At 55.8% G+C, this 26316-nt stretch overlaps 3 protein-coding genes across 3 annotated transcripts in view; 2 read left to right on the plus strand and 1 right to left on the minus strand.

Moving 5' to 3' along the window:
* GCHFR (GTP cyclohydrolase I feedback regulator) lies at positions 1 to 4071 on the plus strand. The gene is made up of 3 exons (XM_004609573.2): positions 1 to 333; positions 2544 to 2638; positions 3598 to 4071. The coding sequence occupies exons 1-3, from the start codon at positions 298 to 300 to the stop codon at positions 3719 to 3721; spliced, it is 255 nt and encodes an 84-aa protein (XP_004609630.1). The 5' UTR covers positions 1 to 297; the 3' UTR covers positions 3722 to 4071.
* A 202-nt stretch (positions 4072 to 4273) lies between these two features.
* The window catches only part of DNAJC17 (DnaJ heat shock protein family (Hsp40) member C17), a 31593-nt gene continuing 9550 nt past the window's right edge, over positions 4274 to 26316 (minus strand). The window contains exons 2-11 of the mRNA XM_004609575.2: positions 15278 to 15347; positions 14953 to 15011; positions 14714 to 14801; positions 11974 to 12059; positions 11391 to 11487; positions 10905 to 10948; positions 10520 to 10597; positions 9550 to 9630; positions 9141 to 9251; positions 4274 to 4459 (exon numbers count right to left, since the gene is read on the minus strand). Coding sequence (XP_004609632.2) covers positions 4337 to 4459; positions 9141 to 9251; positions 9550 to 9630; positions 10520 to 10597; positions 10905 to 10948; positions 11391 to 11487; positions 11974 to 12059; positions 14714 to 14801; positions 14953 to 15011; positions 15278 to 15347 — 837 coding nt within the window. The 3' untranslated portion in view covers positions 4274 to 4336. The remainder of the gene's footprint in view (positions 4460 to 9140; positions 9252 to 9549; positions 9631 to 10519; positions 10598 to 10904; positions 10949 to 11390; positions 11488 to 11973; positions 12060 to 14713; positions 14802 to 14952; positions 15012 to 15277; positions 15348 to 26316) is intronic.
* Positions 4324 to 8410, plus strand: C3H15orf62 (chromosome 3 C15orf62 homolog). The gene has a single exon (XM_055132507.1). It carries the CDS (start codon positions 6368 to 6370, stop codon positions 6884 to 6886), a length of 519 nt encoding a protein of 172 aa, XP_054988482.1. The 5' UTR covers positions 4324 to 6367; the 3' UTR covers positions 6887 to 8410.

The following is a 26316-nucleotide window of genomic DNA, read 5'->3' on the forward strand; positions in this document are numbered from 1 at the left end:
CGGGCCCCACGTCCCGCGTGCGAGAGCGGCTCCCTCCCTCCCCCCCGCGCCCGCCGCCCGACCGGACCACCCGCGGAAACCAGAGGTCTCACTGCGGGGGACCAGCGGCGACCGCAGGGGGCAGGTCCCGCTAGAAAAGCGCCGGGGCGCGTCACGGCGCCCGCTCCTGATTGGCCGGCCGCGCGGTCAGGGGCGTTGGCGTCGCTCGAGGCCCGAGTCCGAGGAGCGGGAGTGGACGCGGAGGGTCTGCACGGAGCACAGAGCCGCGGCTGAGAGCCTGGCCAGGTCGTACTCACCATGCCCTACCTGCTCATCAGCGCCCGGAACCGCGTGGTAAGTACCGCGGCTCTAGCTGCTGCTTGGGGGGCTTCCGGGGGCGCCCCGGACACGCCCCCTCGCCAGCTGGGGGTCGCGCTCCACTGCCGAGATCCCGGGACCTGACGAGCTGGGGCCGATCCCGAGCCTCCAGGGCCGGCCGCGAAGGGGGCCAGGAGCGGGTGTCCTTTGCTGCGCCCGTCGTCCCCGCCCTGGCCGAGGGAATTTGAGTCTCGGGGACCTGGAAAACCTGACCTCACATATGCAACCCCCGCCTTGCAGCACACTGAAGCGCTCCGGAGTAAACAAAAAGGGAAAGTGGGGGGGAAAGGGAAAAGCTTTGAAAAGAAAAGCGTGCTCAGGCGCTGAAAACCAGCGCCAAATCACTGGCTGCATTTGGAAGCTCTTTCACGAGCTCTAGGGCACGGGAAGACAGAAACGCCTGTTGAAGAAAGGAAGAACACGGAAATAGCGGCAGGAGAACTCCAGTCAGGGGTCAGAAGTCCTGCAGATCCGGATAAGCCCAGCGCTAGTGCGCTTGCCCCGCGTGTGCTCACTCCCCTTCACTGCAAAAAGAAACAAAAACGTCACGTCCCTTTCTCCCCATCTGTCCAGAGATGGTGCAATTAGAGGCGGGAGAGATAATACAGCAGATACGGCATTTGCTTTGCAGGTGGCCTGGGTTTGATTCCCCCACACCCTATATGATTCCCCAAATCCTAGTAGGTGTGACCACTGAGAGCAAAGCCAGGAATAAGCTCTGAGAACCACTGGGTGTGGTCCCCAAACAAGCAGAGAGACAGAGAGAATCAGAGACAGAGAGAGAACACACACACACACAGAAGAGAGAGAGAGAGAGAGAGAGAGAGAGAGAGAGAGAGAGAGAGAGAGAGAGAGAGAGAGAGAGAGAATTAGTCCTCCAGTCCCCTGTTAGCTTCAGATTGATGTGAATGGGCCAGAGAGATAGTACAGTGGTGAAGGAACTTCCTTGCACACAACTGTCTCCAGTGTGAATTATCAGCACCACATATGGTCCCTGGAGCACCTCCAGGAGCCGAGCCAAGAGTAAGTCTGGAGCACCCCAGGGTGTGGCCCAAAAACAAAAAGGAAAAAAAATGAGTGGAATGAAATGACTGGATCCCTGTCCTGCTCTTCTGCCCCTTCCCACCTCCTACCCAGCCCCCAACTCCTTTGGATGGGATGGGGGGTGAAGGTAGGGGTGGTGTGGCACATTCTGTGACAATGAGGTCTTGGCAGTGCCCTACGGCAGCAGGTATAGGGCTGCTACAGCCACCTGAGCAGTACTTAAAATGGGGGCCCCCGGGGGTCTCTTTCCAGACTTCTGAAACATTCTCTAAACCCGGAGCTTAGGGATTCTGTAATTCTCCATCCTGCTTTTAAATATAAGAGCCTCCCTGTGTGTAACTCATACATCTTTGAAGTCAATTGAAAAATACAACTAAACAGGGGCTGGAGCAATAGCACAGCGGGTAGGGCGTTTGCCTTGCACGCGGCCGACCCGGGTTCAAATCCCAGCATCCCATATGGTCCCCCGAGCACTGCCAGGAATAATTCCTGAGTGCAGAGCCAGGAGTAACCCCTGTGCATCACCAGGTGTGACCCAAAAAGCAAAAAAAAAAAGAAAAATACAACTAAACGGGATTTATTGTGTTTATTGTGGCAATTCAGAATTCTGCAATTAGTATTAGAAGATTTCCATTCCTTTAAAAGAAATGCTGTTCCCATACCTGGAACCTTAGAGGCCCCTCCCTCCCCTCCATGACCCTGGTGGAAATATGCAACAGAACATTTGGTGGGGGAGGAAGTTTTTCTCACATATGTAATATCTTCACGTCCAGCCACAGCGCAGCTCATCATTTCTCTGTGCCACCAAGTCAGGTTCCATCCTAGGGCTATGCCATAGGTCTCTCAGATGACAGACCTATAGGTTGTGTCCACTTGCTGGTTACAATGAGAAATATTCAAACACAGGTTTCCACAGTTCTCCTCCAGGTGTTTCTGATGCACGCAAACTTGGTGTAAGTTTGGCAGAAAAGGGATGGTTCGTGGATAGATGGAGGTGGGAGGGAGCCCTCAGAGGGGTCTGATGGACTCTGCCTGCCGTGGCCTTTGAGGGAAGCTAAGGGCTGGTGGCTGGGGAGATGGACCTGGCCAGCTTCCACCTCTTCCTGGTGCTGTCTGCAGCCTCTGTGGCTTTTACTTTGCAGGAGGTGGGTCCCACCACAGTGGGCGATGAATTCTCGAATAAAGAATTGATGGAGTTTCTTGGGGCCTCAAAGAGAAGCTTCCCGGGAAACAACTTGTAAGTATCCAGGAGCTTTCCTACCAATCTTCTCCCTGCAGCCACGTGACCTGTCCCTGCTCCCGTAAGGCCCAGGGACAATGTCACTGCCCGAACTCGAGCCCTTCTACCTGCACTCCAGGGCTCTGTTCTCTAGCAATCTGGGGGTCCTGTGCGCAGCCCCCACCCCCACCCTCCTTTGTACAGCCTCTTAAGTGGGCTGTTCTGTCATCTCTGTTTGGTTCTTTGGTTTGGGGGCCACACCCAGTGGTGTCCAGGGATCACTCTGGGCAGTGCTTAGGGAACCGAACGGTGCTGGGGATTCAAACCTGGGTGAGCCGTGTGTGAGGCAAGCACCGTCACCCCTGTGCTATCTCTCTGGGCCCATCCTCTCACCTTAAAGCAACACCCTAGCTAGATGCAGGCAGTGCAGGCAGCCCGGGTCCCAGGAGGCAGGAGGAACTTGGCCACACAGACCAAGAACTCCAAAGAGGGGGTGCCAGGGAGCCTAGTTTCAAAGGGGATGAGCTAGCAAGTATAACAACATACCAAGCTTGGTGCTTTTGAGCCCTTCACCTCACTACTGGCCCTCCCGAACCCTAAAAGCAGGGCACCATGCTGGGAGGTAACAGAGTCTGCGCCAGGCTGTAGGCTAGAGGGACCTGAGGAGGAGCCAGCTGCCGGCCTCACTCCTCAGCTCCTTCTCGTGGCTTCCACTAGGGGTCTGAGCTTGGAAAGATGCTGGACTCCGGGCCTGCTCCTTATAAACAAGGACACCTCTGGCGCCCTCCTCAAGTTGCTGGGAGGCGCAGCTAAGGGGCAGGAGGGCCTAAGGGGTGCCAGGTCCTGTACTCTTCAGGACTGGATGCAGTTTGCACCGAGGCACCGCACCTGGGGGCCCTCTCTGGGGGCAGAGGCGAGCTCCGCGGGAGTTTGTGGGGTCACTGCTCACCCAGACCCTCTCGCTTTCCTCTTCACAGTAGCGAGTACTACGTCAATGACCCGCCTCGAAGAGTCCTGGACAAACTGGAATACAAGGGCTTCCGGGTGCTGAGCATGACGGGGGTGGGCCAGATGATAGTGTGGTGCCTGCACAAGGAGTGACCCCTCCCACAGGAGCTGGCAGGCATCCCCTCTTTAGAGTGGCGGGTCTCAGCTCCTCAGCTCGGCTCGGCTCAGCTCCCCGAGCCCCAACTCACTCACAGCCCTCCACCTCTGCTCCCGGACCAGTGTTTTCCTCAACCTGGCATCCCTGGGCATCGACTGACTAATCTCTGATAGCAGCAGGGGAGCACTCCTAGCGCCAGATCTGGCTGCGGGTCCTGGAGAAGCCATGTTCTGGGGCCAGGCTGTACCTGGGCAGGAGCCGGGCCCTGAGGAGTACAGTCCAAGGCTGGGTGGATGGGCGGGCAGGTCCTGGGTGGCTGGTCCAAGCTAATAAAAGGCTGTGATGAGTGGTTGCGCTCTGCTCGGCTGGCACCTGCCCCTCGGCCCGTGGCGTGCCTCACCCCCCGGGGAGCTGCCCACTCTCCACTCTCCCGGAAGGGAAGTCTGGGTGGGGCCCACAGACTCAGGTCCCAGAAACCAGGGCCACCCTTGGTTGTAGGCAGACTGGCACCCTACAACCCTCTCTGCAATAAGAGAATGACTCTTAAAAAAAAAACACACACAAAGGTTTATTGGCAAAGTTGAAGCGAAGGGCTGAGGGCTGGGAGCGCACTAGGTGAGCTGCCCCGTCTCATCCTCCTGCTGCATCTGGGCCATCAGCTGCTGCCGCTCGGCCGCCTGGCGCAGGCGCATCATGACCAGGCTCTCGTAGTCCCTCTCAGACACCAATGAGCCCTGGAGACAGAGAGGGGGACAGGGCGAGGTCAGGACACCGCTCCCCAGACTTGGGGCATGCAGCCGAGCCAGGGGGAGGAGGCAGGGCGGAAAGGCCAGGATCAAGCAAGCCCGCCAGCCTCCCACTGCTGCTTCTGCCCGTCCCCACCCGTCACCACTCAGCCCTCCCACCCGGCCAGGCCCTCATTCCGGCATCAGCTTGGCTTCATCTTTTCTTCGTTAGTCACTTCCTCAAGCTTGTACCAGCCCTGTCTGCCTTCCGCTTAGCTGTCTCTGACACCCTTCCCGCCGCCCCTGCGGCTACCCCCTCCTCACAGGCTTCCAGGGAAGCGAGGTTGTCAGGGGTGTACCCCCCACACCACCTCCCTTGACAGGGAGAGAAGCAGGAGGCCGGCTCCCCTGTCAAACCCTGACACCAGTGCTCCTGGAGGGCAGGGCCTGTGGCTTTTCCTTTATGATCTCGACAGCAGGGCTGGGGATTAAAGAGCACTATATTGTAATAATAAAAAGAATAATAAACAGCCGTTCTGTGGCTGCCTGTCAGGGGGAGCCACCCGCCCCGACCTGATAAGGTCTTGTGGAACCAAGCCACCGCCCCCTACGGGCTGGGGGAAGTGGGGCGCCCACCCAGGCAAGCCGTGTGGGCCGAGCAGGCTGCTGAACCCGTTCCTCAGGGTGTCCCGCTGGTACACACCAGGGCAGAGTGGGGTGGCCAGTGACCCGGGGAGCGAGAGGGAGTGGCTGGGGTTTAATGCCAGGCCCTGCCAACCGGCTGGACTGAAAGGATGCAGAGACCCAGGATGCTGCTCAGCCCCATGCCCTGTTCCTCTCAGCCTGGGCCAGAGCACCAGGCACAGGTCTGGCAGCCCCAGAGATGTGGCCCTGCCCTGTGCCCCCCAGAGAAGGGACCCCTATGGAGGGCCCAGGGTGCTGGAGCACTGGTGCAAAAATGATTGGAAACAGCAGGAGCCCCGCCTTCAGCTGCCCCCTGCCCTGACACTGTATGGAAACCAGGGGCTGTAGGAGGCTGAGCTATGACCCCACCCCCACCCCTCCCCCAAAATCATGCTACAGTGCCTGGAAAACCTGAGGTTATCCTCTGCATGCCCCGGGCCCAGCCCAGGAGGAGCCGGCCTTTCGGCCTTTCGCAGGCATGGGGCTGCCCCAGGCTCTGCTAATGAGGGCCTGTCACGGGGCTGAGTCACCACCCCAACGACAGGTCTCTTCCTTCCCAATCACTGTCCTCGTGCAGGCCTTCCAATTACCTCCCGCCCCCGACCTCCCTCGCAGACACACGGCAGGAAGGGGGGGGTTGGGGGGGCGCGCGGGCCCAGCGCAGCGGGTGACACACAAAGGCAGGCTGCGCGCAGGACAGGTCCCCAGAGGAATCTGAAGCTCCCAGTGCCCTGGGGTGTTGGCCTCGGCGGCCCCGATCCCGCACGCGGATGCTGCAATTACCTCAGCACGAAACCCGGCTTCCCACCTGACTGAGTCAGCTGGAAACAACAGCGCAGCTGCTCGCCACCCGCCGCCGCACACCGCGCACTGCACACCGCCGAGCCGAGCCGGGAGCCGCGCCGGGGCTGGGTGCGCCCCGACGGCACGGGCGGGCGGGCGGTCCAGAGCCACGGCCGGCGCTGCCCCCACTCGGCCCCGGTAAGTGCGGCTGCTTCCTCGGCGGGGAGTTTTTCCACTGTCCTATCAAGTAACCAGGCCACTCCGGCCGGTCGCCAGGGACGCTCTCGCTCTCGGCGCGGCGGACGGGGGCGCGCGCGGTGGGACCTGCCAGCCCGCCCTCCGAGATGCGCGCCCTGGCTCGGCGCTGAGTCCGCGCCTCATGGGCACCGGCTGCGCCGAACCTGGCTCCTGAGCGAGCGGACCCGGGCGCGGGCTCCTGGGGAGGGGCCCATGGAGACCTGGAGGAAGGGCTCCTTCCGCAACGCCTCCTTCTTCAAGCGCCTGAGCCTGGGCCGGCCGCGGCGCCTCCTGCGGCGCCAGGGCAGCGTGCTCAGCCAGGCCAGCACGGCAGGCGGGGACCACGAGGAGTACAGCAACCGCGAGGTCATCCGCGAGCTGCGGGGGCGCCCCGACGGCCGGCGCCTGCCACTCTGGGGGGACGAGCAGCCCCGGGCCACGCTGCTGGCCCCGCCCAAGCCCCCGCGGCTCTACCGAGAGAGCACCAGCTGTCCCAACATCCTGGAGCCCCCGCCCGCCTACCCGACCACCCTGCCCTCGTCCATCTCCCTGGCGGGCCCGCTGGACCAGTACTCGGAAGAGGAACTGCTGGACAGCCCCCCCTTCCCGAGGACACCCGCTCCGGACCTCAGTGACCCCTTCTTCTCCTTCAAAGTGGACCTGGGGATTTCTCTTCTTGAGGAAGTTCTGCAGCTGCTGAGGGAGCAATTTCCCAGCGAGCCCAGCTTCTGAATGGGGTGAGGGTGAGCCCAGCTGGGGTGACTGGAAGAGCCTGGGGAACCAGGTGGAAGATGAAGGAAAAGGGTCCGGTCAGGAGACCAGGGTTCCCCCATCTCCCCGCTTGCAGGGTGAGCTGGGAGGTTGAGGGGGCGGACATGGCCAAGACAGGGCCTGGCAGAGGGGTGGGCCGGCAGGGGCTGAGTCAGACCGGGCAGTAAAGCCAGGTGCCCCGAAGTCACTGTCACAGGAAGAGGCTACAGGGCAACTCTGGGCAGCAGTGGCCAGAGATCGAGATCTACAGGGAGAGGCTGAGAAAGATCCCACCCTGGCCCTTTCGTGGCACCAGTTACTGCACAGTGGCCAGCGAGAGTTCCAGCTTTGCAAGCTGGAGGCCTGGGTCCAACCGCTGGCACCACTGGGAGCACAGGGCTGGGAGTAGCCAGGAGTAGCTGGGTGTGGCCTCAAAACCAAAACCAAAACCAAAAAAAAAAAAAAAAAACCACCCCAACCAAAACCCCAGATTAAATTAACTGGAATGAAGTATCACTGTCATTGTATCACTGTCATTCCATTGTTCATCCATTTGCTTGAGCGGGCACCAGTAACATCTCCACTATGAGATTTGTTGTTACTGTTTTTGGCATATCGAATATGCCACCGGTAGCTTGCCAGGCTCTGCTGTGCAGGTGAGATAGTCTTGGTAGCTTGCCAGGCTCTCCAAGAGGGACAAAGGAGTCGAATCCGGGTCGGCCAGGTGCAAGGCAAACACCCTCCCCGCTGTGCTATCTTTCCAGCCCAACTGGAATGAAGTACAATGAAAAAAATCCCTCTTTAGTCCCTTGAGCTCAATTTCTAGTGCTCAGTGGCCACTCATGCCTTGTGATGCAGGGACCGTTGGCATGGTTGGAGGGAAGTTTCTAGGGTGTCAGTGGCATGGGTGAGGGATGCATGCCCTGCAAAGGAGACAGAGACACAGAGAGGGCTCAGACTCAGCTGCCAACACGGCTGCCTGGGATGCTCCCTGGACCCGAGCAAGGGGCTTCTGGAGCGTGAGCCACAGGCACAGCCTTGCCTTGCACAGGGCACAGGGGGTGCTTTGTAAGTGACGGAGTCCGTAGGAAAGGCAACGAAACCATAGCTGACCCCCTCCGCGCCCTGTGAACGAGAGAACTGGATCAGCGGGTGGACACACAGCTCCAGGAAGCAGCAGCACCGGTTCCAGCAGCCGCCGCCAGCCGGGAGCTCTCCTTGCCTGAACCCTGATGATGGGGCTGCCAACCGGGGCAGAGCCCACTGGGTCAAGGCCACAGGATGTGCCCCGCCCCGCCCGTGACCTGGACAGAAGCTTTGACACGTGGGCAGGGCTGGGCTGGTCAGGGCTAACGCCTCAGGCCTTTCCGAGTGTGGCTGAGGGGAGCTAGAAGCTTCTACACCCAAGCCCTGCACCCCTCCTTCCCTCCTGTACGGGTGTGTCAGCTGCAAGGGGACAGTGAATAAAGTGCTTTGTCATGGCACCTTCGAGGTGCCTGGGCTGCAGAGGGCTGCAACTTGCTGGTGGCGAGTGAGGTCTACCCAGGGGCCGGGGCTGAGCACGGAATGGCTCCTTCCCTGCTCCAGCCGGAGTCTCGGTCACTCCCCAAGGGATCCTGTCCTCTCGGGCAGCTGAGGGGCACAGGGGATGTGACGGAGGTAGTGAGAACAATGCCCTCTGGGCACAGCAGCTGGAGGGCCCGACTGGCCCTGGCCACTGCAGAGAAGGCGGGCTCTACTCGGTCCCAGTGCTTTGCCCCATCCCAGTGGAGCAGGTGCGACTGGGAAAGCAGGGGTGCTGGACCAAAGCGTCCATGGAGTTGGGCACTCGGAGTGGAGCTGGAGGCCGAGCTTCACACCTGTGGACTCAGCAGGTGAGCCTGTGTCAGTTCTAAGGAGATGGGTGGACACACGTGAGAGCAGAGCTGGGTGCCTCGATGCGGAAGGCTTCCCGTGCCGGGTGAACTCATGTGCGGGCAGGAGAAGCCTGTGGGAGCGAGTGTGCTAGGAGCCTGGGGGAGGGAGTCAAGTGAGGGGGAAGAAGCAGGAGGTGGGCAGGCGCAGGGGCTCAAGGCTAGCACGAGAGCCCGGGTGGGTGGCTCGGGCGGCAGGGGGCCAACCCCACCCACTTCTGCAGGCCCTGGACATGCCAGGAAGGCGGCCTGAGTAGAGCCCGGGTAGAAGAGGGCAGCCAAGCCTGGGCAGCCCCACTGGGCAGGCGAGCCTGGCCCCTTACCTGCGACAGGCCCGGGTGGCTGTGTCCCACTGCGCCCTGGGGCTGTCCCTCCAACCAGGAAATCTTCAAAGGGTTGTCAACCAGGCCTACTTCATTCTGGACAGCCAGCTCCTGCCAACCACAGCACCCAGCCCCGGGCGTCAGTCCAGCCGATCAGAAAGCATTGGAGCCGCACTCTGAGCCACTCGACCCCTCTGAAGAGTAGCGTCAGGGTTTAACCGCTCACCCAACGGGCCAGGGCAGAGCAGCGCCCCCTAGAGGCAGAAGGCACAGCCTGCGCTTTCTCCCACCCAGGTGGCCCTAGGGTCCCTGAGAGGAGGCTGCTGGAACTCAGCAGTCCCATGGAACTGGGTCCCCACCCTGGAAGGGCAGCGCGCCGGTGGACGCCTAGAGCCTCTGCAGCACTCACCGCAGCCTTGACGGTGGCAAACTCCACCACGGCAGTGCCCGACTTCTTACTGGAAAGCACCAGGTTCAGCACCTCTCCGTACTGTGGGGACAAGGTCCTGGTGAGCACGGCTCAGCCCTCAGGTCGGCCCCGCCCACACGAGCTTGGTCACTCTCAGCCCTCCAGGGCACTGTGAGTGGGGGGAGAGTTCTTGCTGCAGGTTCCTAGAGAAGGGCCATGAGGGGACAGAGAGAGAGAGCAAGCGAGCACTGGGCAGGATGCTTGCCTCACACGTCGCTGACCTGGCTTTGATCGCTGGCACCCCATCTGGTCTCCCATCTGAGCCCTGCCAGGAGTAACCCCTGAGCACAGAGCCAGGAATAAACCATGAGCACCACTGGGTGTGACCCAAAACAAATAAAACACCAAAAACAACAACAACAACAAAAACAACCCAGAGGAGCTGGAGCAGGAGTAATTCCAGTGCTGAGCAGGAAGTAACCCAAAAAGCAAAACCAACCAATCAACCAAACAAACAAACCCAGAAAAGGGCAATCAGAGATGGAAAGGGCCGGTTTTGGCTTTTGTTTGGGGTCATACCCAGCAGTGCTTCAGGGACCTGTCCTGGGTGGGTGCACAGGGAACCATGCGGTGCGAGGGGTCAAGCCCAGACCGTGCACAAAGCAAGCACTCTGGAGCCCCGTCTCTGAGCCCGGGCTGATTCGGGCCGACTGCCTTTCCGGGAGTGCAGGGTGCACACGGAGCAGTGGGTGAAGGGCCGGGGCTGCCTCGAGGGGGACGCGGCCCTGGTGCCAGAAGCCCCGCCTCCTTCACCCAACACACTCAGCCTGGCCCTTTGCCTCCCAGCACGGCCAGGGCAGACCCCGGCTCCCGGAAAGCCTGCCACATTGGTGGGGCTCTGGCCAGCACCCCAGACTGTCCCTGCGGCCGCTGGCAGGAGGGGGGTGGGCGGGGAAGAGGGGGAACAGACCTTCTGCAGGAGCCGCAGGAGCACGTCTCTGGAGTAGCCGCCCTGGGACTCGTCCTCCTTTCTGCATTTCCACTTCAGCTGAGGAGACAGCAGCGTCCTTATCACCTGCCCTGAGCAGACACCCTCCGGGTCTCTGAGGGCCCCAGAGGCTAGGGGGCTCCCTCCCAAGAGTGTGCTCCCCCCAAAAACAGACTGGCAGGGTGCCAGCGCCCCCTCACCCCCCCGTCTGACTCTCTAAGAGGCTCTCTTTGGGGGGACTTCCGGGCAGCCCTCCCCCACAGCCACCTGGGGGACAGAGAAACCTTCGCTGGCCACTTCCTGGTGCCCTGGAAGCTCCCAGTGCACCTGCTCTCGTCGGGGAGGCCGCGATGCTGACAGGACCCACCTTTAGCTTGGGAGTCGCCTTGCCTTCATGGTCTTCTGCCTTCCCTAGAGAGGTTGGGGCAATGAGCAGGCCGGCTCACAGGGAGCCATGCTTTCCTACAGGAGACTGCCCAGGGCCAGAAGGACCTGACCCAGAGGCTGTCTGTCCTGCTGAGGCACCGCCTGCAGGGGGAGACTCGAGCCCATGCCATCCCCCTGGGCGTGTGCTGCTGGCCTCGCTCAAACTGTGGACAGCCACGGGCTCCTGGTGGGTGGGAGGCCGAGACAGACGCCCCAGGCCCTCATCCTTGGCGGTGCCTCCAGAGCAGCCCAGACCTTGGGGTCTAAGACAGGTGGATGCCAGGGCCCTCGGGCCGGGCGGCAGGGAGGAAACAGGCCCCGGAGCCCTGGGAGGCAGAGGGCACGTGTGACAATGGGCCCAGTGAGGTGCACACCGGGCTCTGGCGGTGGAACCCCCCTACGCCGGGGCCAGCGATGGGCCTCGTACCTCTCAGCCTCAGCTCGCGTTCCTGGCGCAGCTGCTCTTGGATGAGCCTCTGCTGCTCCTGCAGCTGCCGGGACCCCTCCTCCCGCAGGCGCTCGATCTGCAGAGTGGGGGGTGGGGGGTGGGGGTGGGGGACGAGAATTCGGTGCAGATCCAGTTCCAGGTTGGCTCACTGGGAACGGGTGCCTTGGGAGAGGGCTCAGCGACCTGCGGGCAGGACACATTGCCCAGCGCCCTCGGAGGACAGGGGCGAGGCCTGTCCTACCCCGACTCTCCACGGCCACCTGCTCCACTCCCCGCTCGAGCCAGTAGCCCCGCCAGTGGGTCTGGACACACACCTCTTTTTCTTTCTTTTGGGGAGGGGGTGTTGAATCTCCATGACTTAAGGACTTACAAAGTTATTCAAGATTGAGTTTTAGGGGTACAATGCTCCAACCCCCATCCCTTCACCCATGTTCCTCCCCCTCCTCCACGCCCCCCCCCCCCCCGCCCCGCCGCAGTGTGCCTCTATGGCTGGTGCTTCTTTCTTTCATTTTCATTCTCCCGTTTCCCCTCCCATCTGGGCACTGTGGTTTAGGACGCTCACCTCCTGTTCCAGTGTCCGGGTGCTCCGGCCCTCCTCCTCCTCCTCGCTACCCTGGGACTGAGCCTGCCGCTCCCGGGCCTCTAGGTCTACGGCACAAGGGTTGAAGGACCCAGTGGTGGGTTGAAGCCATTCCCAGGGGGGTCTCGGCCTGCCCCAGCCCAGGCCGATTCCCCAAACTCTCACTCAGCATACAGCCAAACAGTGCCCTGTGCCCTCCCTCCAGGCCCATATGCCCTAGGTTCGAGTCACCCAGACAAGTTTCAGCAAAGAAGGAACGTCAGCCACTCGGGGTGGCCAGGGGTCTGGAGGAGTTAAGCAGCTCGCGCTGACCAAGCTGGGGGAACAGGGTGTGGGTGGGGGCTGTCGGCGGCCCAGGCCCTTTCAGGGAGGCCAGTGGGTGGAGCTGCTGGCCCCGATTCCCAGATTCCCGTGGTTTGGCACCACAGCTGGGCCTCTGACCCCACCTTGATTTAGGGTTCTTTTTTTTTTTTTGGTTTCTGTTTTTGGGACACACCTGGTGATGCTCAGGATTTACTCCTGTCTCTGCACTCAGGAATCACTCCTGATGGTGCTTGGGGGACTGCATGGGATGCCAGGGATTGAACCAAGGTTGTCTGCATGCCAGGCAAGCGTCCTACCCACTGTACTCTCACTCCAGCCCCAGTTTAGATTATTTTCCCCCCACTGAGCTCCAGGTCCAGCTGTCTCCGGCACCTCCCCCTCAGCTCACATTTACCAAGTCTCCTGGTGGATCCAGGAGGTCTAGCGGCTCCACCAGGGATGGCAGATTCTGCAAGAGGGATCACCCCTGTGCCCAGTCCCCACTACCTCCCAGGGAGTCTTGCCTGTCCCCTTCTCTAGGGGTTTCTGCTTTCTTAGCAGAGTAATGGATGGATGCCCATATTAAATACATCACTACTGAACAGGTAGAAAAAGGGTCAAAAGGCAAGTAAAGACCCCCAGGACCAAGGCCGGGGCAATATTAAAGTGGGTAGGACATTTGTCTTGCACGCAGCAGGCCAGGCCAGGGTTTGATCCCCAGCACCCCTATAGTGCCCCAATGCAACACCAGGAATGATCCCTCAGCACAGAGCCAGGCGTAAGACCCGAGCATCACTAGGTGTGGACTGAAAACCAAACTAAAACAAAATAATGAAAAATTGCCAGGACCAGGGCTGAGGAGTTGGTTCAAAGGACAGAGCGCAGCTCTGCATGGTGCAGTCCCAGGGCCATCCCAGCACTCGCAGTCCCCTGAGCACCTCTGGGAGCAACCCCTGAACACAGAGCCAGAAGCAGTCCCTGAGTACGGGGTGTGGCGCCAAAACATAAACGTAAAAGTAGAACCTAGACAGGGGCCAGAGCGATAGCACAGCGGGCAGGGCATTTGCCTCACATGCGCAGACCCGGGCTCAATCTCCAGCATCCCATATGGTTCCCCCAGCACCGCAGGAGTAGTTCCTGAGGGCAGAGCCAGGAGTAACCCCTAAGCATTGCTGGGTGTGACCCAAAAGGCAAAACAAAACAAAATAAAAAAATAGCACCTAGACCAATCTTACCTTGTGATAGAGATGTTCCAAAACTGATTTATCGGGTGATAGCACAGTGGGCAGGGCAGTTTGCCCTGCACACAACTGATGACCCAGGTTCTATCCCCAGCATCCCATATGGTCCCCTGAGCTCGCCAGGAGTAATCCCTGAGCACAGAGCCAGGAGTAAGCCCTGAGCACTCCAGACAAAAAATAAAATTGATTTATAGGGAGGGATTGGGGGCAACACCCTGGTGAGTGGATGGAGTTGGGATACGCATAGATGAGCCCCTGTCTTTAGTGGTATTATAAATCATGTGCCAAAGATAAAAATAAGTAAAATGTATTAAGAGTTCAGCTGCTCACTTGGTAAGTTTATAGTAATTATTATATACTTGAAATGGATGGATGGGGGCTCATCCTAGCATTACAAAAAAGAGGGCCAGAGCAATAGTACAGTGTGTAGGGTGTTTGCCCTGCACATGGCTGAGCAAGATTTGATCCCTGGCACCTCTTATGGTCCCCTGAGTCTACCAGGAGTGATCAATGAGCGTAGAGTTAGGAGTAAGCCCTGAGTACCACTGGGGTGCCACCCTAAAAAAAAAAATGGAAGGAAACAAGCAAGCAGAGAGGGAGAGAAGGAGGGAGGGAGACAGGGAAATATGGAGGGAGGAAAGGAGGCAGGGAAGGAGGGAGAAAGGAAAAAAGGGAGGGAGGGAGAGAGGAAGGAAGGAAGGAAGGAAGGAAGGAAGGAAGGAAGGAAGGAAGGAAGGAAGGAAGGAAGGAAGGAAGGAAGGAAGGAAGGAAGGAAGGAAGGGAGGAAAGGAGGGAGGGAGGGAGGGAGGGAGGGAAGGAGGGAGGAGAGGGAGGAAGGGGAGGGAGGAAGGGCTAAAGCTATAGAGAAAAGAGTGACTGGGCCCTGATATTTTATGCATACTGCACGGGTCACAGCCAGCTCTAGCAATCTCCTAACCTGGTGGTGTCTTGCTTCCTTGTCTATGAAAAATGGATCCAGTTAATACCAACCTCCTTAGACAGCTGCAGTACTTAAAAGGGCTAATAAAACATTTGTCACAACGTTTAGGGAACAACAATCCAGTCACTGTTAATACCCCTGAGAGAGGCCTCAGGCTCCGCCCCAGCGCTGCTGGACCTGCGACTCCGTGGGGAAAGCGAGCAGGAACCACAGATGCCCAGACGCCGCGGTCACCTACCGAGTTTCACTTTCTTCCTCTTCTCATCAAGTTTCTGGGTCCTCTCTGCCGCCTGCTTCTTGGCTTTCCTGACCTTGTCATAAGCAGCCTGGCGGGGAAGGAACAGTGAACGGATGGGCAGCCAGAGCACAAGTGCAACACCCGATCCATCGCTCCATGGGGCGGGCAGAGAGGGATGCGGTGGGGCCCCGGCACTCAGAGACCAGTGGCGACGTTCATGGGCAGCAGGAGGCACTTACCCTGGCAGCAGCGTCCGTCAGCACCTCCAAGGCCTGAGAAAGCTGGTGGAAGAGCTCCGCTACATGGGAGGGTCACAGGGTGCGAGAGGTCAGCCTCGCCCGGGCAGGAGCGCGCTCCCTCTGAGAGACCCTTCCGGGGGCCGCACACAGGCAGGAACCAGCCTCAGCAGCTGGGCACCAGCAGGGACCGTGAGCACATCAGCCAGGAGCGGAAGCCCTCGAGTGGTGAGAGCCGGAGACCCAGCCCAAGGCCAGGCCGCACGTCCCGGGGAGCCGGAGCAGGAAACCACACCCAGGTGGGTGTCCCCCGGCCGGAGGGTCTCACCTGCTCTGGGGTTGTCGGGGTTTTTGTCTGGGTGGCATGAGAGGGCCTTCTGTCTGTACGCCTTCTTCACCTGGAAGAGAAAAAACACGAGTTGTGTTACTCTCCTCCCTGGGTGGGTCTAGGGAGAGTGCCCCCAAGGAGAGCACCTCACTACCCCCACGGAGATGGCCTTGGAGGGGGCTGTGTGTGGCCTGGACAGTGCTGGGAGCAACCCCAAAACACACCCAGGTATGGACCCCCAAAAGAGAAACAAAACTAAAGCAAAACAGGTGCTCCAGACCTGCCTTGTAGACGACGTGAGCTTTTGAGTGTCGTCCTGAGCACCACCCCACATGCTGAGAGTGAAATGGTGCTGCCATTTCTGCCACGGTGAGGTGACACGTGACACCACCACCAAAGTATGCACGCTCCAACCATGGGCACTGTGTCTCAGTCCACAACCTTGTGTGCCCCCCTCATGATCACAACAAAGGGAAAGGGGGAAGGGAGGCAGATTTAAAAAGAAAAGAAGAACTTTACTAGTGGTTTCCTTTGTAAAGAGACAAAGTGGAGGGAAGGAAACGTTTTTCCCTCATTCTTTCTACAGCTCAAATGCGCAGACATTAAACAAGTCACGTTTCTTATCAATGGGCCACCACCTCCAAGGGGAGGTGATGTCTCACATTTAGCTTTTATTTCTGCATTTTCCTAGATTAAGGAAGGAAAATCACATTTTCTTCCTTTTATTTTTTGGAGGGGAGATTGTTTCTGGGCCACTGCCAGCAGTACTCAGGGGGCTACTCCAGCTTGGTGGGTGGGGGTCACTCGTGGCAATGTTCAGGAGACCCTGAGGTGCGGGGCCTCCTCCACGCAGAGTATACACTTCATCTTGAGCTATCGCGCTGGCGCTTCTTTCTTCTATTTATAAAAATAAAGACCTAGCTACCAAGATGCTCTGCATTCCCCACAAAGCTGTCTAGAGGGAAGACAGAACACAAACACCCTGAATCTGCCTGCCGTCTGCAGAGGGCCTAGCCCTCTGGTTTAAACCCCCTGGAGAAACCTCTAAATGCAGAACCTTTGGGAGTAGCTAAGCCAACTGGGTTTCCAGCCTTCCCAGAGGGAACCAATATTTCTATTGGTTAGTGTGCTAAACACAGCCTGTATACACTGGAGGCCCCGAGACCAGGAGCAGGAACTGACTTCACTCCCATCTCCAAAGCCCGATGGCGGGCACCCAGCCCTGGACCACTGGCATGTGCTGCCACCTACTGGCTAAGGTCAGTATCACAGTCTCAGTTGTCCGGGCAACTTGATCCAGGGGACCCCACGCCCCCAATGAGCAGGAGCCGTAAAACAACACCCAAGGCCCTCTTGGGGCTCTTTTATTTTTTGGACACTGGGACTCTTTTAAAGTGTTATCCGTTCTTGGGCCAGAGCGATACAGCGCAGTGGGTAGGGCGCTTGCCTTGCACGCGGCTGACCTAGGTTTGATCCCCAGCAACCCGTATGACTCCCTGAGCCCCACCAGAAGTGATCCTCAGCACTACTGGGTGTGGCCCCAAAACCAATAAATAAAGTGTCATAAGTTCGTTATTTTTGTAAATCTAGGAGGGGCCATAGAACAGGGAGGAGAAGGACTAATAAGCAAGATACAGCTGGGAGAGAGGCTTGTTGGTGATGCACTTCCTTGAAGTATGAGGCCCTGGGTTCAAGCCCCAGCACCCCCCCCCCACACACACACACACAAACACACACACACACACAAGTCCGAGAGATAGCAGAGGGCAGGGCTCTTGCACATGTCCAACCTCAATTCGATCCCAAGCACCCGACACAGTCCCCCGAGCAACATCAGATTTCTGAATTCTGAGCACAGAGCCAGGAGTAAACCCTGAGCAATGCCAGGTTTACTCCTGTCCCTCCCCTCCTCACACATACAAAAGCAGAATAAAAGAACACAGTATGGGGACAAGGTAGAAACCAGCCCTTCGTTTTCTTCTTTTGGAGTGGGGGTGGGTGGGGTGGGGGTAGCCACATCCAGGCTGTACTCAGGGCTTATTCCTAGGTCTATGCTCAGGGATCACTCCTGGCAGGGGTTAGAGAGATCTATAGAGTGTAGGGGGTCAAAATTGGGGTTGGCTGCTTGTAAGGCAGGCGTCCGGCGTGCAGTACTGTCTTTCCGGCCCCTCTTTTTCTCCTTAAAGGGTGCTTTACAAATCTTCAGTGCTGAAGACAGAATCCAGGTCTCTGAGCCACATTTCCATCCTGTTATACATCTTCCTCAAAGGGATGACACTAAATACTTTTTCATAATTCCCTTTCAATGTTTTGTGCAAGAAATGGTTTTCACTTAGAATAGGGGCAACTATTCAAGCTGAGAAAGTTGTATAATGGGAAATGAATCTAAATATATTTATTTGCTTCCTTTCAAAAATGGGTCCCTATGGTTGTGACTAATGTCCACAACCATCCCGTCAGATCTTACTTGAATTAGACCTAGGTCACTTCATTCCCCATTGGTGGAGCCCTTCTTGCCTCCCAAGTTTCTAGAATCCACAGCTGAACAGAACCATGCAATCCTGGGCCCCATTCCTTCCTGGCCCCACCTGTGCCTCTATTTACAACCACCTTTTTTTTGGTGGGGTGGGGGGTGGTCACACCATTGATGCTCAGGAATTACTCCTAGTGGTGCTCCGGGGCCCATATGGGATGCCAGAGATGAACCTACGTTGCGTGCAAGGCAAGCGCCCTACCCGCTGTTCAAAGGCTGTTTTAAAGGCTCCAGTCCCTGCCACCTTTAAAAGGTATAGGGGCTGAATTCTGTGTTTAACATCCTATAGGGGAAACCTGACCATTGTCAGGCGCTACCTAGATACAGCAGGATAGAAAAGAGGCCGGAAGTCAAGGCCCCTCGTCCCCAGGGAAGAAGAGGGAAGAGGGGTTTTCAGAGACCTGCAGACAGCATGGACCCTGCCCACCCACTGGTCCACCACTGGCACCCCTGCCTAGGGGGCTGAGCGGGGGCTGGAGAAACAGAGGGAACCTGGGCCTTTCCCTGACACTGGACATTTGGCAAGGAAGATGGCCAGGGAAACAAATTACAGCCTAGGGTGTCAGTGAGATGCCAACGGATAGACCTGAAGAAAAGGGAAAGAACAGTTTTAGTCCCGAAGGCTTATCAAGAAGAGGCATTGTCTGAGTTCGGTCTGAAAGGTGAGAAGCTCTCCAAAAGGAGAAATAGTGAAGTTTTGCTTGATTGAGGAAAAAAAAAAAAAACAATAAGAATGTGAAAAGACAGGATTGTGATAAAATAAGGAAATAAAAACACTTTTTATATTCTTTTAATTTTTTTCATTAAAAAATGTTTTTTTTGTTATCAATGAGTGTTTTTGTTCACTAAAAAGCTTCAACTGAGACTGGAGAGATAGTACAGGGGTTAAGGTACTCACCTTATATGTGGCTGAGCCTGGTTTGATTCCCAATATACTATGTATGGCTCCCCAAGCACCCAAACTCTGCCAGGAGTGATCCCTGAGCACAGAGTCAGGAGTAAGCCCTGAGCTCCAGGGGGCGTGACCCACTTCCAAATATTTTTATCACAATTTCTATAAATATAATAGACATTTATATTATATAATATATTATTTATGTATTATATATCAATAAGGCTTAATATATAATAAACCAGATTTAATATATAATAAATAAGATTTCGATTATTCTCAACCACAAGGCAGTACTGTTCAAAAAAGAAAGAAGGTTCTGTAGTCTAACAGATATAATTTCAAATTTTGAATCTTCTGCATTCTACTGGACGGGAGCAATAGCACAGCAAGCAGGGCATTTGCCTTGCACGTGGCCAATCCGGGTTCAATTTCTCCGTCCCTCTCAGAGAGCCCGGCAAGCTACCGAGAGTATCTTGCCCACATGGCAGAGCCGGGCAAGCTACCTATGGCATATTCGATATGCCAAAAACAGTAACAACAAGCCTCACCAGGGAGATGTAACTGGTGCCCACTCGAGCAAATCGAGGGACGACAGTGCTACAGTGCTGCATTCTACCAGCACAGGGCAAGCTGCTGAACAAAACCAGCCTTAGGATTCCAATATTCAGTTGCAAAAGGAGGGAATTATCCCCTATACTTTAGGCAATTGTGTTGATTAAAGAAAATAATTTTTGTGGAGTAGCTGAGAGAAGCTAGAAATGTAAGCTCCACACCTGCTTCAGGAGGGAGGTAAATGTGGCTGTGGTCTGGTCTGCAGTTAGTCTGATGGGAACTCTGGGGGTGAACACATGTCCTCAGTGGGTCGGCCCATCAACCCAATTTCAATTCTTTTTTATTTTTAGTTCACACTTGGCTGTGCTCTGGGGTTACTCCTGGCTCTGTGCTTAGGGATCACTCCTGGGGTGCCAGGCATCAAACCCAGGTCTGCCATGTTTAAGGCAAGCGCCCTACCCGCTGTACTACCTCTCGGACCCCCCAAATTGAATTCTTGAGTGTAAAGTTGGTTTGAAGTCTACCAATGGACAGTCCCAAAAGCCAATCCTTGTGAGCTCCCGGGGAATATGAAATACTCTCATTCAAAGAGTCGAGGGAAGGCAGCCACGTGACTCTGTGGTAAATACATTTTCTTTTTATAGGGGAGAGCTCAAACGCAGTCCCTCACACTTTCTTGGTTTTGGTGGGGGCCACTCTTAGCAGTGCTAAGGAGGCTACTCCTGGCTTGTTGTTTGGGGAATCCCTCCTGGCAGTGCTCAGGGGACCATGCAGTGCCAGGGCCAACCTGTGACAGCAGCAAAGGCAGGCACTCAGTATATCGAGCTCTCTTTCCAGTCCCTAGAGAACATTAACCTCAATTCACAGGCACCTGGGTCCAAGCCCCCAGTACCGGAGCTGGCTAGATAGTACAGCACGTAAGGCACTTGCTTTGCATACAGACAACCCTGTTTCGATCCCCGGCATCCCATATGGTCCCACTTGGCATCACCAAGAATGACCCCAGGGTGCAGAACCAGCAGAAAACCCTGAGCATCACCAGGTGTTCCCCCAGTCCAAAAAAACCAACATCAATCCCACACCATCACACACAAGGGCACATGTAGGTAGCCTTAAGATCTTCTGGCCAGCCACTGAGGCCAGCGGGTGTGTCTGTCCTGATGAATCAATTACCACTATCTTTAGCTGGTAAGCCTGCCTTGGGCAGGGCCCATTGCTAGGTTTTAGCCTGGAAGGCCAGTTTTGACTGTGAACCAATTGGCCTGAAGTTGAGTGTTTTGTTCCAAACTGGATCCCCAGCTTTGCCCGGCCCTCCTGGACTGACTACTGCTGGAAGAATCTGGAAGAATGCCTCTGGTGACAACACCACTCTCCTAAGGCAGGCCTTTGAAAGGGCTTCCGGTGTCGGTGTCTGTGGCCTTTATTAGGAAATAATCCTTCCTTATTAGCAGTTTAAGAGGCTAGATTGGGGGGAGGGGGGTGGTGAGGAGAGAGAGAGAGAAAAAAAAAAGACACAACGATATCTTTCTTAACTGTGGTAAAGTTGGGAAGGAAGAGGGTCTCTGACGGTACCTGTAGGCAGCGCTGTGGGTGAAGGCAGGACCCCATAACGGGGAAGCTGCTGTCCGTGACAACAACCTGACAGGGTGGAGGTGACCCCAACCTTGCCCTGTGGCTGCGTTCGCTCTATTTTTATTTTTATTTTTTGATTTTTGGATATTCGATATGCCAAAAGCAGTAACAACAAGTCTCACAATGAGAGACGTTACTGGTGCCCGCTCAAACAAATCAATGAGCAACGGGATGACAGTGACAGTGACAGATTTTTGGATCATACCCAGCGATGCTCAGAGACAAGTCCTGGCTTTGCACTCAGGAATTACTCCTAGTGGTGCTCGGGGGACCATATGGGATGCTGGGGATGAACCCGGGTCGGCCGTGTGTAAGGCAAACGCCCTACCCGCTGTGCTATCGCTCCAGCCCCAGTGGCTGCATTCTCAGCACTCGTGGCCTCCCTTCCCTACCTCTGAGTTCCCCTTAGCCTCCTCTCTTCTGAGTCCTGGAAACCTTCGACTGTGTTTCCTGAGACCTCATGGAGAGGAGCAAGGGGAGAGATGAGGGTCCCGACACTCCCTGTCCAGAACACGGTTCTGCTGAGGATAATGTTGTCTCAAAGGCCCAGCCAGGAGGGACAGAGACCTCAGGTGGACATTAGCTCCATGAGAACTTGACTCCAGCGACAGGAGGTGGCCTTCTGCTGGCCTCTTTCTAATGTGCAATGGCCTCTCCCCTTCTCTTCTCCACCCGAGGACACCACCTGAGGTGATTGTCTTTCCAGGCTCAGTCGGGCTAATTGTCCAGAGCACCTGGGAACAGTCCAACAGGTGCTATGGAGGGCGAGGGGTCAGGCATTTCCTGTGTCTCCTTAGGCGGCTGTGGCTAAATAGTACAGCATGTAAGGCACTTGCTTTGCATACTGACAACCCTGTTTCGATCCCCAGCATCCCATACAGTCCCACTTGGCATCACCCAGACTAAAGTGGTACCCAAACAATACCCAAAGCTCAGTGGGCACTCAAACAAGTAGCTCCTGGACGAAAGGGGCAAGCATTCATAAGTTCCCAATCAAAATTCAATTAGATGGGGCTGGAGAGATAGCACAGCGGGTAGGGCGTTTGCCTTGCACGCGGCAGACCCGGGTTCAAATCCCAGCATCCCATATGGTCCCCTGAGCACAGCCAGGGGTAATTCCTGAGTGCAGAGCCAGGAGTAACCACTGTGCATCGCCAGGTGTGACCCAAAAAAGCAAAAAAAAAAAAAAAAAAAAAAAAAATTCAATTAGAGAGCTGACATCTGGGGCTGGAGAAGTAATACAGTGGGTAGAGCACCTGACTTGCATGAAGCTGGCCTGAGTTTGATCCCTGGCACCTCGTATATTTGCCCAAAGCTGCCAGGAGTAAGCCCTGAGCACCATCGGGTGTGGATCCAAAAAAAAAAAAAAAGGGAAAAGAAAAGAAAGCTGATGTCCACCAGAAACTAGAAACTAATGTCTGTGACTTGAAACCCATTAAAGGAGCAGAAGGCAGTGGGGGGCCAGAGTGACAGACAGTACAGCAGGCTAGGCACTTGCCTGGCACGCAGTTGACCTGGGGGGTCAATCCCCACTATCCCACTGGGTCCCCCAAGCCCACCAGGGATGATTCCTGAGCGCAGAGCCAGGAGTCAGCCCTGAGCATTGCTGGGTGTGACCCCCAAGGCCAAAACAAAAACAAAACAAAACAAAACAAAACAAAAAAGGAGGCAGTAGGTGTAGTCCTGACCCTGAGTCCTCGTCAGTTTCACAAGCCCCCTCATGTCTGCCTGCACCCCCTCTTGGGAAACCTGCCAAGAGCATCCCGGGAGAGTGGGGCCGGGGTGGACTAAATGTTACCCCCTGGAGCCCACATCACAGGAGGGGGAAACTGAGTCATGACTGAGCAGTCACCCTTCCCCCGAAGCACCAGGAAGCTCAGGGACCGGTTCTGCCACCTGCAGCAGCGGGGCGGGCAGGGACTAGGAGCTGGGTCGATGCCAGCACCAACTCAGGCTTCCTGCCAGCCACACAGCAGGGTCCCGGGCAGTGCACCCGCCTCCAGTTTCACCTCCAGAGGGAGGGAAACCAGCTCCTGACTCACCCAGAAAAGCCGGGCACAAGGGTCCAGTAAATATCAAATAGCCATCATTAACTTAAAAGAAAGGGGCCCCACAAAGAAGAGATCATTATTTTTTAAAAGGCTGCTGTCTTCTCTTGTAATAAAACCTGGAGCCAGGTAAGTAAGTGGTGCAAGCAATTATCAAAGGCCAGTTATCAAAGGCCAGACTCAGAGGTCAAACGCAGATATGGGGGCGGGAGGGGGGGCACAGAGGGCTGGAAGGACAGACCTGCCTGGTGAATCATCTTAGGAAGCCATGATCGGGTCCAGCTCGGGAATGGGAACAGGCAGTCATTTCTCCCTAAGCTTCGGGGACGCGAGCCACGGCCCAATCTCTGCACCAGCCGGACACCAGAGGTGACCTGAATGGCCGCTGTCACAGAAGTACATCACGGAGTTCTAGACGCATCTCTGCCAGGAAGATCGGGCACTTTCATTCCTTATAGCCTGGGGCCCACACTGCCATAGCACTAGGGAGGAATACTCACCGCAGCTTGGTGGCAAAGCATTCATCATGCATGTGTCAGTCCACAACACACACACACACACACACACACACACACACACACACACACACAAAACTAATAACAAGTTAAGGCTCAGTGAAGGCAGGATAATAGCATCCCAGGCATTCCCCAGTTGTGAGCTTGCTGGTAGTACCAAGATGATTCGAGGGGATTCCAGACGTCACACTGACATCTTTCTCTGGGATAGCCTGGGTGACCCCCAACACCACAGGGCCTATGCAGCACCGCACCCGGGGGCCTCTCATGGGCCTAGCTGGCTGAGAATTGCCTTGGAAACCCTGAACACTACTTGTGAGCCCCCTCCTCCAGAAAAATAAATCCATTTAAAGGAAAACAGAAACTAAAAACAGAAGTCAGGACCAAAAAGAATAGAAAAAAGTGAACTTTTTTTTGTTTGTTTGTTTTTGGGCCATACCTGGCAATGGTCTGGGGTTACTCCTGGCTCTGCTCTCAGGAATTACTCCTGGCATTGTTCTGGGACCATATGGGATGCCAGGGATCAAACCCAGGTTTGGCTGGCAAGGCTAACAATTTACCTGCTGTATTATCACAACAGTCCCTTGGTTTTTGGGTTCTTTTTTTTTGAAGGGGCGACACCTGACAGTACTTGGGGGACCAGCTGCAGTGTGATGATTCAGACCACCGTCACGGCTGCAGTCATAGGCAAGGCAAATGCCTTAACCGGTGTGCTCTCTCTCGGGCCCCAGACAGAGATTTCCAACTGCGGAAGTGGAAACTGCACTACAATAGTTTGACACACTGCCCCGAGCAAAGAGCAGGGTTTTTCAAACTTTCTTCACTGGCAATCCCTTTTCACCCAAGACATATGTGAAGGGCCTGCACAGCCAGGAACAGCTCGGGTTCATTCCATGTTTGATTTTGAGTTCACTTTTGGTCACTGCACATTCTGAAATCTTTTACTGCTGCCAAATGCTGAGCAACCCCACCATTTAAGAAGTTGGGGGTCGGGGCTGGAGTGATAGCACAGCGGGTAGGGCGTTTGCCTTGCACGCGGCTGACCCGGGTTCGATTCCCAGCATCCTATATGGTCCCCTGAGCACCGCAAGGAGTCATTCCTGAGTGCAGAGCCAGGAGTGACCCCTGTGCATTGCCGGGTGTGACCCCCCTCCCCCCAAAAAAGAAGTTGGGGGTCTAGGGCCAAAGATCACTCAGTGGGCGGAGTGCATGCTTTGCAGCAGGTTCCCCAGCACCACCAGGAATGGCCTGAATACAAAGCAGCAGTGGCGGTGAGGGGCTGGATCATCTCTACGCCTTCCGTTTCACCCGCGTGAGGCAGCTCCACTTAGCTGAACCCCAGTCACAGGGCGACTCTCGAGGTCTCTTGAGAGACACCACTGTCTCTTGCTGCTCTAGTCGTTCCAGGAGAGTGATGAGGAGAAAAGTGCAGCAAGAGGAGCTAGAGAGGACTGGAGCAATAGCACAACAGGCAGGGCGTTGCCTTGCATGTGGCCGACCCAGGTTCGATTCCCAGCATCCCATATGGTCCCCTGAGTACTGCAAGGGGTAATTCTTGAGTGCAGAGCCAGGAGTAACCCCTGTGCATCACCAGGTGTGACCCCCCCCCCAAAAAAAAAAGAGGAGCTAGAGACACAAGATTCGGGTTTGGACAGGCGTGCTGCTTTACTAGCCACTGTGGGCCGGGAAAATCAATTAAAGTCTTTTTGGTCTTCGTTTTCTCATCTATAAAGCAGAGCTAATGGTCCTTGCCTCCTTCACGGGCTTGTTTTGAAGATCACATCAAATGAGATAATTTATGTGAAAGCACTTTGGTGTCCTATAAATGTGAGGTATTATCTAGAATGCTAATGAATAGCTTAGAGCTCATAAATACAAATGAATCATACTGTTGGACTTAGCAGGCAGCCTAGGACTTCAAAACTCCAGCGCTTTAGCCAGACAACCAAAGCCAGGAGTAAGCTGACCACTAGAGACACGGAAAAGCCCCCGTCCACCCACCCACCAGCAGTGATGGACAAGCCCTGTAGCCAATGACTATCGTTAACAGAAACCAGGCTCAGGGACTAACCTTAGGCCAGAGCACCTGGTCTGAGGTTAGAAGCTCTGGGGACTGAGTCCGGTGTACCTCAAATCGAGAAAGGGTCCCCAGGTGCCCACAGAACCAGTCCAATCACTCCCTCTTTAGCCCAGAGGCCCAAAGACACTAGGTTTTCCAGTTTCATCTGCCACATCCTCCACAAGGGAATTCCCCCTTCCTCATCAAGTCAGTTGCTTTCAGCTCTCCCACCCTGCGCTCACGCCATTCCTTCACGTTCTGCTTTGTTTGCAAAAACTTGATCGTCTCACAACGAGAAGCATGCAGGCCTGTCACAATTTAGGGTACAACAGAGAAGTGCCATTTAAATAAGGATGGTAAGAAGAAAAGCAGCCTTTTTGCTAGAGCGATCATAAAAGACAACCTCCTGGCTAAAGTTGTCCTTTGGCTTTCCAGGGTAGTTCTCTTGGTAAGTGGACTTAAAATTGGAGTCTTCAAAATGCCATATTAAGCACCTGGCTTCACTAAGTAATACCTGCCAAGATGCAATGAGTGCCATAGCCTTCAACACTTCAAACACAAGGCGAGTTCACTTTAGACCGGAGAAAGATTCACCTGTCAGGTGCCCACAGCTGCAGAAGGGCACTGAATTAGAAACTCCATCCAGTTTGGGCTGGGCCCGACACCCTCTCACTGGGGCATCTTTTTTTTTGAAATACTAGTAAATTTTATTTTATTTTTTTATTTTTTTAAAAATTTTTTATTAGAGAATCACTGTGATGTACAGTTACAAACTTATGAACTTTTGTGTTTGCATTTTACTCAT

This window comes from Sorex araneus, chromosome 3 (genome assembly GCF_027595985.1).
Source record: "Sorex araneus isolate mSorAra2 chromosome 3, mSorAra2.pri, whole genome shotgun sequence".
Classification (NCBI taxonomy): domain Eukaryota; kingdom Metazoa; phylum Chordata; class Mammalia; order Eulipotyphla; family Soricidae; genus Sorex; species Sorex araneus.